At 40.1% G+C, this 15,083-nt stretch overlaps 2 protein-coding genes, 1 long non-coding RNA gene and 1 pseudogene across 3 annotated transcripts in view; 1 reads left to right on the top strand and 3 right to left on the bottom strand.

Moving 5' to 3' along the window:
* Nucleotides 1–15,083, bottom strand: part of LOC139547821 (zinc finger protein 271-like) — a 145,768-nt pseudogene that overhangs the window by 24,382 nt on the left and 106,303 nt on the right.
* LOC139548873 (zinc finger protein 180-like) overlaps nucleotides 1–15,083 on the top strand; it is a 241,669-nt gene that overhangs the window by 167,082 nt on the left and 59,504 nt on the right. The window lies entirely within an intron of this gene.
* Nucleotides 1,523–4,575, bottom strand: LOC139552416 (zinc finger protein 135-like). The gene is made up of 2 exons (XM_071364146.1): nucleotides 4,547–4,575; nucleotides 1,523–4,302 (listed from the first exon to the last, which is right to left on the bottom strand). Exons 1-2 carry the CDS (start codon nucleotides 4,573–4,575, stop codon nucleotides 2,904–2,906), a joined length of 1,428 nt encoding a protein of 475 aa, XP_071220247.1. The 3' UTR covers nucleotides 1,523–2,903.
* Nucleotides 11,415–13,297, bottom strand: LOC139550473 (uncharacterized). Its single transcript, XR_011670050.1, has 2 exons — nucleotides 12,321–13,297; nucleotides 11,415–11,744 (listed from the first exon to the last, which is right to left on the bottom strand). It is a non-coding gene; the product is annotated as an uncharacterized lncRNA (long non-coding RNA).

The following is a 15,083-nucleotide window of genomic DNA, read 5'->3' as shown; positions in this document are numbered from 1 at the left end:
TAGTCAATGCTATCTGGGATCCTTGGGACATCCCTAACCTAGGAAGAACACTTCTACAGCCAGAGAGGTGAGAGGTCACACATGGTTTAGATGGTAAATATTTATGTCCCCTTAGTGGTTTATCACGTAAGCAAAAGGGAATATGTTCCATCATCCATGTTTATTTACATTAGTACAAATTGTCCACTAATATTGGTGTAATTTCAAACCCCTTTTGGCTGTATGAAAGTTCATTTCCCCTCAGGCACACATTTGTTCTTTGATATGAAGGTCATTTGTGTAAAATGTACTTTTCCCACTCATTCACCCCATGTCTTTACATTGCTTATGCATATTCGGTGAACTGACTGCATCCAGACTATGTCAAAGGCCCATCCTGGTAGATCTGAACCTAATGCAGCTTGGAGTGATCAGATGACAGAAGTCACATTTAGGTGCCAGGTGTCACTGAGGCCATAGATGCTCCATATCCATTACTTTGAGTGTTTTATATAATATGACTAAATGTGTTTCTGTGTTGCAGGGGCAGTAAAGAAATGGAACAGCAAGGCCACAGAACATGACATAAGCAGAGCTGTGGGAGACCACCTCAAGCCCCTGGTAGAGCCGGGGGTGGTGTTTACCACTCCACCACACCTTCAGCAGGCTGGAAAAGTGATACTGATTTTTATATTCCGATGGACCAAGAGTCTGTTGATTGTCAGTCATTGGGTTCATTTGTTTTGCAATATGTTAAATTCAAATCAAGCTTTATTTACACAGCACATGTCAGACATGGATGCAACACAATGGCTTCACTGGAAAAAACAAAGAGAAATATTTAGTACATAAACATTAGAGGATAAAAAACAGAATAATAAGAACTGAAAGACTAATGAACATTGTAATGAATGAATAAGGAAATGCCATTGATTAAAATATAAACAATATGATGCTATATCCAACCCAACCCAAAATATAAGCTTGTTTTTTTAGGAGGGGTTCTGAAAGACATTATGGGGGTGTCCACTGGAAGTTGACTAGTAACAACAATTGGGACCTAAAAGACACCCACCATGAGACCCACTAAATCAGCCCAAGAAGAGGAAAACAAAAAGAAAAACCCACACCAAACTTACAGACAGGAAGCAAACCAAAAAGGTGGAGCAACTAAAGGTGTTGACTCTCCACATCTATCAAGACAACTGGAGCACTGGGTCAGACACTCTTAAATAGAACCTGGACCAGCTCAGGTGAAACACCTTCCCACTAACGAGATGGACAAGCCAGCACAGGTGTAACACATACTGACTAACGAGGTGACACCAATCAGTGCGTCCTACGTGCTAACGAGCTAGACGTGCTAAAGTCCAACCTCAAAACATAAATGGAAAAACCAAAAGCTTAAGAGAATGCTCACCACCAACAGAAAACAACTTCCATGTCACATTATAATCAACTACAATGCTTCACCTTCACCAATATAAACATGGTGTCTGTCTAACAACAATTAAAAACAATATTTATTTTTTCCACAAAGAAACCTAAAACTCACTAGCTTCTAGAACTCTCGTCCCCTTGGAACGAGCCCAAACAAAACTCATCTCCAATACGGAAAAAGAGTCAAAATAAATTGTGATCCATGGCAACGCACTGGCTAAACGCAAAACATTTTGACTGCCCACCCTTGAGACAATCAGCAACCAGGTTGTTCTCACCACAGACATGTCTGATTTCAAGAGGAAACTCCTGCAATATCCGTAGTAACTTTCCACCTCACCGCGGAGCTTCTCTCTCTTTTCAGGGTTCACTAGATAGGCATGTTGTTGGATCTGGGCCCAGTCCCCAATGTCATGCTTCAGTACATTTGGTTTGGCACATGTGAGAATTAACCTTGATATTCTAAAAGCACAATGTCAATATAATTGTCAGTTGGTTGCATAAATAATTATCATTACCAAATGTTACATGAAATGTAAATATGAAATATTTGATTGCATAGTTGCTAGGTAGGATAGCCCAATGTCAAGACACATTTTTAACATGTTCAAATCAATAACCAATATGCAGAAACAGTTTGGGATCAATTGAAAACCTAACATGTGGTATATACACAAACATCTGCCACAATAATTGTCTTTTTTAAAACAAGCTCCTTATAAACTGCACAAGCACCAGAAACGCTGTTGTTTTGACAAGTAGCAATAAATCACTGATATCGATTAGGGGGGAAATCAGGTTGTACGTGCTGTTGAAACTAACACAACTAAAAAAACACATGGAAATGGGAGATATCTTTCACCTCACTGGTTAGAGGACAACCTGCAGAAAACAGTCAGCTACATTTTGGAGTGATGCATTTAAATTTAGGGGTCGCTGAACAAAGGAACGCAACACTTATTTGTCATCACTCATCGATATCATGTCAAAATTATTTGTGTGACAGAAGGGAGATGAGGTTATGCGTCCTGTTAAAACTAACAGCTCAAAAACCACACAGAATATGGGAATAATGTGTACATCCCTGATTAAAGGACAATTTGTAGAAAATAGATCGCTACATTTTGAAGTCTTGCATTTCGATTCAAGTGGGTCACCAACGTGGTAAGTGTAACACAGCTTCTTTTGTGTTAGTCACTTTTTGTTAAATCACATAAATAGTACTCTTCCAATTCAGAGCCTGGATTTTCCCCCTGAGGCTAATATCCATATCATGTTGAAATCAATTGAACAGGGGACAAACATTTAGGGTTCTACATTGTGACATCATTTAAATACTCCTACTACAATGTTAAAACATTCTACATTGTGACATCATTTAAATACTCCTACTACAATGTTAAAACATTCTACATTGTGACATCATTAAAATACTCCCACTACAATGTTAAAACATTCCACATTGTGACATTAATTCATTGATATCATGAAACAACTCCATGTATTTTCTGATGTTTAATCAGAGATCTTTTATCAGTGTACCTCTTCCCACATTGATCACAGCTATGAGGTTTCTCTCCCGTGTGTATTCTCTGGTGTACAGTCAGAGAGCTAGATGTAGTAAAACTCTTCCCACATTGACCACAGGTATAAGGTTTATCTCCTGTGTGTGTTCTCTGGTGTACAGTCAGAATGCTAGATGTAGTAAAACTCTTCCCACATTGACCACAGGTATAAGATTTATCTCCTGTGTGTATTCTCTGGTGTGATGTCAGCTGGCCAGATCGACCAAAACTCTTTCCACATTGACCACAGCTATAAGATTTATCTCCTGTGTGTATTCTCTGGTGTGATGTCAGCTGGCCAGATCGACCAAAACTCTTTCCACATTGATCACAGCTATAAGATTTCTCTCCTGTGTGTGTTCTCTGGTGTAGAGTCAGTTGGGCAGATGTAGTAAAACTCTTCCCACATTGATCACAGCTATAAGGTTTCTCTCCTGTGTGTGTTCTCTGGTGTAGAGTCAGTTGGGCAGATGTAATAAAACTCTTCCCACATTGACCACAGCTATAAGATTTCTCTCCTGTGTGTATTCTCTGGTGTAGAGTCAGAGTGCTCGATTGACCAAAACTCTTCCCACATTGACCACAGCTATATGGTTTCTCTCCTGTGTGTGTTCTCTGGTGTGATATCAGGTTGCTTAGCTGAGTAAAACTCTTACCACATTGAGTACAGCTAAACGGTTTCTCCCCTGTGTGTGTTCTCTGGTGTATCTTCAGATTGCCAGATGTAACAAAACTCTTCCCACATTGATCACAGCTATCAGGTTTCTCTCCTGTGTGTATTCTCTGGTGTAGAGTCAGAGTGCTAGATTGACCAAAACTCTTCCCACATTGACCACAGCTATAAGGTTTCTCTCCTGTGTGTATTCTCTGGTGTACAATAAGATGGCTAGATGTATCAAAACTCTTCCCACATTGAGTACAGCTATAAGATTTATCTCCTGTGTGTGTTCTCTGGTGTGACATCAAGCTGCTTAGGTGAATAAAACTCTTCCCACATTCATTACAGCTATATGGTTTCTCTCCTGTGTGTGTTCTCTGGTGTGATATCAGGCTGGTTGAATGAGTAAAACTCTTCCCACATTGACAGCTATAAGGTTTCTCTACTGTGTGGATTTTCTGATGAATTTTAATGCCTGCTGAGGAGGTGAATCTCTTCCCACAGTCAGAGCAGCAGTGAGGTTTCTTCCCTGTGGATCTCTGCTGGTGTTTCTTGAGGTGTTCTGATGTGGAGAAACTCTTCTCTGCCTTGTCAGCATCATGAGGTTGTTGAGGCTCCCCAGAGGACCCACGGTAGTCCCGTCTCTCTCCTGTGTGAACAACAAAGTCAGACAGATGGTTAAAGGCCCACAACAGCGGAAATCCACTGTAAAAAGTGATGCCAACAGCGTAGCCATGATGTTGTACAACAATTGACGTCTGTAATGAATGTAATGATTATTAGAAATTTGTCTTAAAATGAGCAAGAACAGTCATATATTGTCTTGTTTTCACATTAGTAGTAACATCTAAGCGTGTAGATTTGAAATAAGTTATTCATGTTGTTGAAACTCTAAGCAGTGTGCCAGACGACTTTGGTCTCCAAAGGCCCCATTCTGTGTTTAATAAAATTGTATGTAGTATATCTGCCTGGAGCGAAAATGGTGAGCAAAGATTTTAGTTTTTCACAAAGTATTCTGAATGTGATTGGGGGAAAACTCAGGGGAGTAACCTCCATTTCCAGGTTGCTTATGAGTGCATTTCACACTACTTTGGATTATAATTGTAAGGCTCGTTTGAATGTCCTGCTTAAAATATGTTTGTGTCATCATCGCAAATCAACCGCTTTGTATTTAAAAAAACCCTTCAACCAGTAAAATGCTTTTTGTCTAGCTTTTCCATCAGCCTGACAATGAGGGTTTGTACACTGTTTGCCAAATTCGCCCATAACTTCACCTAACAACAAATAAAGGAAAATAGCTCTGTGTGTTGTACAACAGCCTATCCATCAAGGAACAGTTCTCTACACATTATGAGCAAAGTATCTCCGTGTCCAAACAGACTAACGAGACCCTACTGTAAATCAAGCAGACAATAACATTATAAACATCAATTTGTTAGGGATGTTGGATCCAACGTGGAGCACGGCATAACTGTCTTTACCAGAGTAATGAATGAAGAAGCACTTTGGTTGTGGTTGCATGTTGTGATGTTTGTCATGTGACTGTCATTCAGAAAATGATTTCCTGGATCAGCTGATGATAGTTGAACATGTCACTAACTAAAAAGCTACAGTATTAAGAATGATGTGTAATTATTGAAGAACCGCGTTCATGACAGTATCCATTTGGGTGTTGTCAATAAGGTAACTCTCGGTTAGAACCATTGGGTTTAGCCAACTCTGAAATTATTTAGTGTTTCTGTGCCCATGAAAACTGTTTCCCAGCGTAACATAAAGAGACACTAAATGATACATAGTTCGAGTGCATTTCATAATTTAAAAAACTGGCTTTATGTATTTTTTTATTTTTTTTAACTTAGCAATGTCAATAAAAATGTTTCTTTATCATTTAATTTAAATAGAATGTAGATTAACCACAGAGAATTATGTTGAGATACAAAGACTACTATAAATTAAACTATTCCAATAAAATGTGAATATGAAAATCACAACTGGCACCAGATCAGTAGAAATGGTCAGATAACTTGGCACCAAATGGAAAAGGTTGCTGACTGCTGGTGTAGCCTATTACCAGAAACTATAGGAGCATAACGACTGCTGGTGTAGCCTATTACCAGAAACTATAGGAGCATAATGACTGCTGGTGTAGCCTATTACCAGAAACTATAGGAGCATAACGACTTATAGGAGCATAACGACTGCTGGTGTAGCCTATTACCAGAAACTATAGGAGCATAATGACTGCTGGTGAAGCCTATTACCAGAAACTATAGGAGCAAAATGACTGCTGGTGTAGCCTATTACCAGAAACTATAGGAGCATAACGACTGCTGGTGTAGCCTATTACCAGAAACTATAGGAGCATAACGACTGCTGGTGTAGCCTATTACCAGAAACTATAGGAGCATAACGACTGCTGGTGTAGCCTATTACCAGAAACTATAGGAGCATAACGACTGCGGGTGTAGCCTATTACCAGAAACTATAGGAGCATAACGACTGCTGGTGTAGCCTATTACCAGAAACTATAGGAGCATAACGACTGCTGGTGTAGCCTATTACCAGAAACTATAGGAGCATAACGACTGCTGGTGTAGCCTATTACCAGAAACTATAGGAGCAAAACGACTGCTGGTGTAGTCTATTACCAGAAACTATAGGAGCATAACGACTGCTGGTGTAGCCTATTACCAGAAACTATAGGAGCATAACGACTGCTGGTGTAGCCTATTACCAGAAACTATAGGAGCATAACGACTGCGGGTGTAGCCTATTACCAGAAACTATAGGAGCATAACGACTGCTGGTGTAGCCTATTACCAGAAACTATAGGAGCATAACGACTGCTGGTGTAGCCTATTACCAGAAACTATAGGAGCATAACGACTGCTGGTGTAGCCTATTACCAGAAACTATAGGAGCAAAACGACTGCTGGTGTAGCCTATTACCAGAAACTATAGGAGCATAACGACTGCTGGTGTAGCCTATTACCAGAAACTATAGGAGCATAACGACTGCGGGTGTAGCCTATTACCAGAAACTATAGGAGCATAACGACTGCTGGTGTAGCCTATTACCAGAAACTATAGGAGCATAACGACTGCTGGTGTAGCCTATTACCAGAAACTATAGGAGCATAACGACTGCTGGTGTAGCCTATTACCAGAAACTATAGGAGCAAAACGACTGCTGGTGTAGCCTATTACCAGAAACTATAGGAGCATAACGACTGCTGGTGTAGCCTATTACCAGAAACTATAGGAGCATAACGACTGCTGGTGTAGCCTATTACCAGAAACTATAGGAGCATAACGACTGCTGGTGTAGCCTATTACCAGAAACTATAGGAGCATAACGACTGCTGGTGTAGCCTATTACCAGAAACTATAGGAGCATAACGACTGCTGGTGTAGCCTATTACCAGAAACTATAGGAGCATAACGACTGCTGGTGTAGCCTATTACCAGAAACTATAGGAGCATAACGACTGCTGGTGTAGCCTATTACCAGAAACTATAGGAGCATAACGACTACTGGTGTAGCCTATTACCAGAAACTATAGGAGCAAAACGACTGCTGGTGTAGCCTATTACCAGAAACTATAGGAGCATAACGACTGCTGGGGTAGCCTATTACCAGAAACTATAGGAGCATAACGACTACTGGTGTAGCCTATTACCAGAAACTATAGGAGCAAAACGACTGCTGGTGTAGCCTATTACCAGAAACTATAGGAGCATAACGACTGCTGGTGTAGCCTATTACCAGAAACTATAGGAGCATAACGACTGCTGGTGTAGCCTATTACCAGAAACTATAGGAGCATAACGACTGCTGGTGTAGCCTATTACCAGAAACTATACGAGCATAACGACTGCTGGTGTAGCCTATTACCAGAAACTATAGGAGCATAGCGACTGCTGGGGTAGCCTATTACCAGAAACTATAGGAGCATAACGACTACTGGTGTAGCCTATTACCAGAAACTATAGGAGCATAACGACTGCTGGGGTAGCCTATTACCAGAAACTATAGGAGCATAACGACTACTGGTGTAGCCTATTACCAGAAACTATAGGAGCAAAACGACTGCTGGTGTAGTCTATTACCAGAAACTATAGGAGCATAACATCAGAATTTACGAAGGCCAGCAGCAGCGGGAGGCGTAGGCTAAAGAATAAGTTTTTCTGATGGTTAGGCTATCTTGTTTCAGAGGGGTGTCATCAATAGCCCATAATGACAAAGTGAAAACAGGTAAAAAACAGAAATACCTTATTTACTTAATTATTCAGACCCTTTGCTATCAGACTTTTTATTTGTTGGCTTTATGTAGGCTATTTTTTACATAATTGGCAATAAAAGTTACTTTTAGATTTGTATAATTTCCCTTTAGATTTAGATGGAATGTAGATTAATCACAGAATGATTTTGAGATACTATTATCAATGAAATTAAACTGTTTCAGTAAAATGTGCAAATGAAAATCATAACTGTCACCAGATCAGTAGAAATGGTAAGATACATTTACACTCCAAATGTAGGTTGCTGACTGCTTGTGTAGCCGATTACCAGCAACGTCAGAATGTATGAAGGCCAGCAGGAGTTGGTTCAGGAAGAGTTTATTCTCTTCTGGTTGGGCGATATTGATGTAATGGCATGAAAATACATTGGCTGAATATTATACAATGACTTATCAACAGCTCTAACAATTTGACCCCCACAGGAAATCTTCACTGGCAATTCTAGAATATACTATATAGCCTAGAAACCTGGTTAAACTATCACTATGACATCATGGATGGCCAGTCCTTATCCTCAAAGTGTAGTGAATACCCTGAGCCCTGAGCTGAACTCAAACCTGGGTCCAGTGACTCTCAAGTCAACACCTTATAACTGTTATACCAAGATGGCCGAACTTCTTGACGGGGTCCCCAGGTGTTGAGTTAGGGTTGCTACAATAGCTTTCTCTATGAATTTGAGAGTGGTTACATTTCTCCAAACCCCATCCCTCAGCTGTTTACCAAACCAAGTCTCTGGGCAGCCATTCTGTTTCTGTTTAAATCCTAGGTTGCCCCTTTAAAAAAGCCACACAACAAACAACCAATCTGCAGTTGAAACAATAACAAAGCTGTAATTCTACTACTGTTTTGCTAATAAGATGACGATGGGGTTGGAGAAATGTAACTACTCTCAAATTCATAAACAGACCAATGGATGCAAGGACTGACTATCCATGGTATCAACATTATAGTTTTAACCATGTTGAGGCTATACAGTGTTGATTTACATTGTTTCTAAACATTGGAGTAAAAAAAGCTTATTTGGGGTTCTGATGGGGTACAACAGTTTAACTAAGCTCATGAGGCATGTGTTATATTCTTCAAGAATCAATGGCTCAATGGCTAAAATATGGATGTAACAATTGCAGATTTCCGCTTTAACACCAAGCATCAGTTCAACAACTGCAGAGTTTATGCCTCTGTTTTAAGACAGTACTTACGAGTGTTAATCAGGGTACGGTTTCTCAAAACCATCTTATGGCTAAGTTCACCGTTAGAACCATCGGACACCTTAAGATGCGTTTGGGAAACCGGGCCCAGAAATCCAATTTCCTTCTCTTCTTCCTCCTCCTTTTTCGATGTAACGGTCATCTCCCCCTCTTTCACTCTGAACGCTTCTTCCTCTTCTTTCACAGTAACGGCCTCACCCTCTACTTCTTGTTTTACTGTGATATCCTCCTCTCCTTTTGCACGGGAGTAGCTTAGTGACCGCATGGTCGGGGATGTTAGCTAGCTAGGCTAATGCTAACTTAACCAGCCCGCTAGCTGAATAATAACAACAACACTGTAAATATGAAATTAAAACGGATAACTAACTAGACGACAGAAGAGGGTTTAAAACACAGTGGCTAATAATTACGAAAGCGTCTAAAGAGCTTTATTGGTTCGTCTATTATGTCTAGCAAGCTACCGAGGTGGCTGACTGTCTGTTGCTGCGGTTGAAAGAAGCGTTCCGTCCACTAGATTATACGTCACAGTAGCAGCATTGCCTTAAAGTCGCAGACCGCTATATGCTGACTGGAGTGGGCAACACAATTGAGTAAAACGTATATTTTATTTTCAGACAAAAAGTTAAAGGGTAGGAATCAGGGACGTCGCTAGAACCTAAATATTAATTAGCCCCCCCCCTAAATAAATCAATATCAGTCAATATATTTTTTCTGTAATTTCTTTTTTTTGTCAACCGTTCCATCTCATCTTAAACTTTTTACCGGGCCTGCACTAGGACCGGGGGAGGCTGCTGCTGCACTAGAGACTGTTAGACTTTCTTCAGCAAAGATATAGTAGAACTGAACTGAATCAAAGATGTCGGACAGAAATACTAGAATTGAGGGGTACCCCTACACAGAACTGAACTGAATCAAAGATGGCGGACAGAAATACTAGGAGAGAGGGGTACCCCTACACAGAACTGAACTGAATCAAAGATGGCGGACAGAAATACTAGAAGAGAGGGGTACCCCTACACAGAACTGAACTGAATCAAAGATGGCGGACAGAAATACTAGAAGAGAGGGGTACCCCTACACAGAACTGAACTGAATCAAAGATGGCGGACAGAAATACTAGAAGAGAGGGGAACCCCTACACAGAACTGAATCAAAGATGGCGGACAGAAATACTAGGATGGAAGCAAATGTAAGGGATTATAACATCATAACTAATCATGCAAAAACATGTACAGTTGACAGGAATGTTAGTTAATGTAGAGACAAACGATTATGCATTTTTTTAACATAAAATTAATTTACGAAAATCGCGATTTAGCCAGCTAGCTGACTAGCTAACATTAGCCAGCTTGCTGGCTAGCTTTATGGGTGTTGTGACATGAGTATGACATTGTAATTCTGGTTGTTTTAGGGACTCCTGAAACAACCAGCAAACCAGACTGTCGTTTTGGGAAACAGTGGATGTATAGAATCTAGCTAGCTGAAGAATTTACTGCAAATTGAATGTACAATTTTGTAAGCTTTCCTTGCTTATATTTGCTATGCAGATAGATGAAATCACGTAGCTAGCTATGTTCTTGCTTATTGTGCAGTGGATGATTAAAATCCCTGTATACCCATGGATGTGTAGCTAGCTATCTAACCGATCTGTGTATGGACCCAAACGTTTGGTATACATATTAGTTCAGAACCTAGCTATGAACCTCAGCTATCATAGCCAGTTGTATCAACTTCAAAACAGCCTGAATGACATTAATGAAGCCTATGGATTGAGTAGAGTATAATATCATGTTGTGCCAAGGATGCAAGTCGTATATACATGTAGTTATTACCATGCATGAGATCCCCACATTGTAGCCTGTACATTTAATATATTCACTGATCATGTACTCTACCTTGGCAAATAAAGGTGCAGTTTAGGTATGAATGTCTTTGAGATTATTTTTCAGTCATATCCAATACCAGGAGTATCAAATTCCAGTCTTTGAATGACACTGTGTCTGCATGTATGTATTAAAATTATACACTTCAACAGTGTTTACCAATCTTGGTCCTGGGACATCAATGGTTACACATTGTAACTAATCGACTAGAAACAGGATTTAACTAGTTAATTCATATTGACACTACACTTCCTATGCATCATGTAAATACTCCAACACCGGTTCATCTCAACATCTAATGCCCTTCATCTGCATTGATCTGATAAACACAGGATAGGTGGAGTATTTCATCACATTACACTTCATTTCAACAAGTAGAGAATGTGAAACGCTTTATTGAAAAGCTCATTGTCCAAGTGTTATAACTACAGGTTCAATCTGTCCTTCAATGCACATCTGTTGTGAATTATAAAAACAGAGGAAGAAAGAGGAGGTGGAGAGAGAGGTGTAAAAGACAGAAAGGGAAAGAGGTAAGCACATAGGAGCAGGGAAGGCAGCACATGATTAATGAATCACAGTGCTACCTAAATATTCTCTCAGTTCATCACAATTACATAACAGTGTCTAGTCGGCCCAAAGGTTATATTAAAAGAGGGTGAGGTGGCGATGATGGGACTGGGGGTTGGCATCCTCTCACATCAAAACATATCTGCAGACGAGAGACAGATGGAGAGAGAGAGAGCATGTTTAAGCCTTGTGTTTTTATTTTTTATTCTAACATTGTTATTCATCAATCAGGAGGTGAAATGCAAAACTGTCCTGGGATCATTAACTCTGGGACTACTGCATCTATCTGTATTTCAATGTAAAGCATCTCTTTAATAATACTTCCTGTATAATATAAACTGACCTGGGATCATTAACTCTGGGACTACTGCATCTATCTGTATTTCAATGTAAAGCATCTCTTTAAAAATACTTCCTGTATAATATAAACTGACCTGGGATCATTAACTCTGGGACTACTGCATCTATCTGTATTTCAATGTAAAGCATCTCTTTAAAAATACTTCCTGTATAATATAAACTGACCTGGGATCATTAACTCTGGGACTACTGCATCTATCTGTATTTCAATGTAAAGCATCTCTTTAATAATACTTCCTGTATAATATAAACTGACCTGGGATCATTAACTCTGGGACTACTGCATCTCTGTCTGTATTTCAATGTAAAGCATCTCTTTAATAATACTTCCTGTTGACCTGACCAAGTGACCGCTCACCTCTGATCATGCTGTGCCCTCTATGTAGCCAGTTCAGATGCAGGAGGGGTTCACCGACACAGCTGATATAACCTAGAGGATTTAGGGAGAAGAGGAGAGAGGGATGAAGTGAAGGAGAGCGACCGTTATTGAGAAAATAAGGTAGTTAAAGTGACAGTGTTCAACAGGAATCTGTGTGTGGCATCACCTGGTGTCCACACCACACTAAGTGGCTGCAGAGTACTTTATGCTGAAAAACATGAACGGACACACAAGGACAAACAATATAGTGTAGTTATAGAAATAATGAAGTGTCTTACTATTCTCCATGGTTGGCCCTCTTGCCTATTCTTTGAAGGTGGAAGGAGCCACAGTTATACACCTGAGCCTGCTTACTGCACAACACCATCCATCAATCAGATTGATACATGAGTGTGTAGGTGTGGGTTATAGAGTGTCTAATTGTTCTACATTTTTTCAATATGGGTGATTTAAAACAGCCTGTTTTATTTTTGCACAGACATCACACCCTTACCTAAACAGCACCCTCACCTGAGAAGTAGAAATCAAAGGGAGAGAAACTGTGAATTAAATAACTGCAGTTGACATAGCTAAGTAAATGGAAGAATACTCTTATTGCAATGTGGATGGCCCTTAAAAGAGCCTTTGGTTGTCCATAGTGTAGTCTATGGTGTTGCCAGGGAACAGTACCCTCTTAAAAGCCTTTGGTTGTGCATAGTGTAGTCTATGGTGTTGCCAGGGAACAGCACCCTCTTTGAAGAAGTAGGAGGTGAAGATCTCCTGCACAAGGATTGCCTCTCTTGCTGGTTGTTGGACCTCATCCTTGAAACATCCTGCAGAGCAGCAGACTTCTCCTCTGGGACACGGCGGCGAGCTGCAGATCCCCTCCTGGTCCTCGTGTCCATCCTCATGAAGTTACGCAGGACACAGGTAGCCTTCACACATCTGAATTCCTCCAGGAGCCAGTCCCAGATGACCCTGGTCACCCAAACTTGCAGTGCCTTACACGGTACCTGTAGGCAATCGTTTTGAAGGAATCTCCAGTTACAAGGTATCTGTAGGAATATGGAAGACAATATAATTATTAGACTTTTACATCACCAGGTCATTGTGGATTACTAAAGTATAATATCCCTGATAACAAATCATGATAACATTGGATTGATAGATGCATGGGCACACATATGTACATGTGTAGCATGTGACAATAACAGGATCATATCAAGGATGGCATCACAAATGAATACATAAATACCACTTGAAGCTTGATGATGAGTTGATCATTTGAATCAGCTGTGCAGTGCTGAGGCAAAAACAACAATGTGCCTCTTTGAGTCCCCAGGACTGAGAACCACTGCTCTTCATTGGGACCTCTTCATATATAGACTGGCTTTCATAGCGCTCTTTATCTGAGGACAGAAAACCTCACAAGAAACACACTTCATTATAGTCAAATTACACCACACTGAATATTATGTTACTATTATCTCCGTCCTCACTTCTAGGGACAGGAACTACACAAAAGTACCTGCCCTATCCAGAATAGCCTCCTCTCTCACTGACAGTTGGGGCTGCTATCCTTTCACCCTCCATGGCTGTTAGCTAGCTACCGACAAATGCATATGGAGGTTGTTTTTTACAGTGATAAATAGATAGCTAGCTAATATGAAGTTATGTATCTGGTGATATTTAATTCACTTAGCTAGCTATCTATCTATACAGAATGTTAAGTTGTCTAGATAGCTAGCTATCTATCTATACAGAATGTGAAGTTGGCTAGATAGCTAGCTAGCCAACTAGTTAGCTCATTTAGCAGCTCATTTGAGTTAGCTTTCACTGTAGCTAGTTAGCTAATAATACATCGTTGTTTTTACATTTCCAAAATCTATTTACTTACTTGAATAGGTTCTCCCAGCCATGTGGACAACTGGAAACAGGGCAGCAAAGTTTGTCCCCAGAGCGTTTTAGAGGATATTACTATTGAACTATGAACCCATTTAATAACCAGACCTTCATACAAACTTGCTCTGCTGAATTCTTGACGGAGTCACAAAGGGCGGCCTAAGTGGCATCTAGTCCATCTGCTGACTGGACGCAGTTGAGGAAAATTTACATTTTATTTTCAGACAAAAAGTTAAAGGGTAACAACACAGTGTGGTACAAACAGTTATGTTTTTGTTTTAAATTTACAAAATTACAAATTTACATTTTAAATGTTTTCGTAATACTCAAGTATTACAATAGTTTTTTTAGGGGTGTAGGGTGGAAGCTGTCTCCGCGTAACAGGGAATTCCTGTCCATCTGCTTCCTGTATAGGTCTGTGCTAAAACCACCCCCCTCCCTCTTAATCAAAATGTCCAGATAACTTGTTTCATGCACATCAAAGGTGACGGTGAATTTCAGATGTTCATTGCTTGTATTGATGGAGTGGAATCGATGAAGTTCCTCTGCTGTCCCCTGGAATAGAAGGAACACGTCATCAATGAAGACTTTTACAGAGCCTGATGAGGTGCTAGAATGGATTGTTCGGGCTGACGATCACATTCTTCTCGAACAACCCCACATACAGATTGGCAGAATTAGATGCTATTTGTTAAACTACAATGACCATAATGCACTGCATGTCTACTTGTATTGTCTGTTTATTCTGTTTATTTTACACCTGCTATGAAATCTGGAATCCTTGGGACATCCCTACCCTAAACCCTAACCTTAACTATTTTAAATATCAACTTCAATGGGCTAGGGACGTCCCAAGGATGT

This window comes from Salvelinus alpinus, chromosome 2 (assembly GCF_045679555.1).
Source record: "Salvelinus alpinus chromosome 2, SLU_Salpinus.1, whole genome shotgun sequence".
NCBI classification, from domain to species: Eukaryota; Metazoa; Chordata; class Actinopteri; order Salmoniformes; family Salmonidae; genus Salvelinus; species Salvelinus alpinus.
The sequence above is the reverse complement of the archived record's forward strand: the minus strand, read 5'-3'. Positions and strand labels throughout refer to the sequence as shown.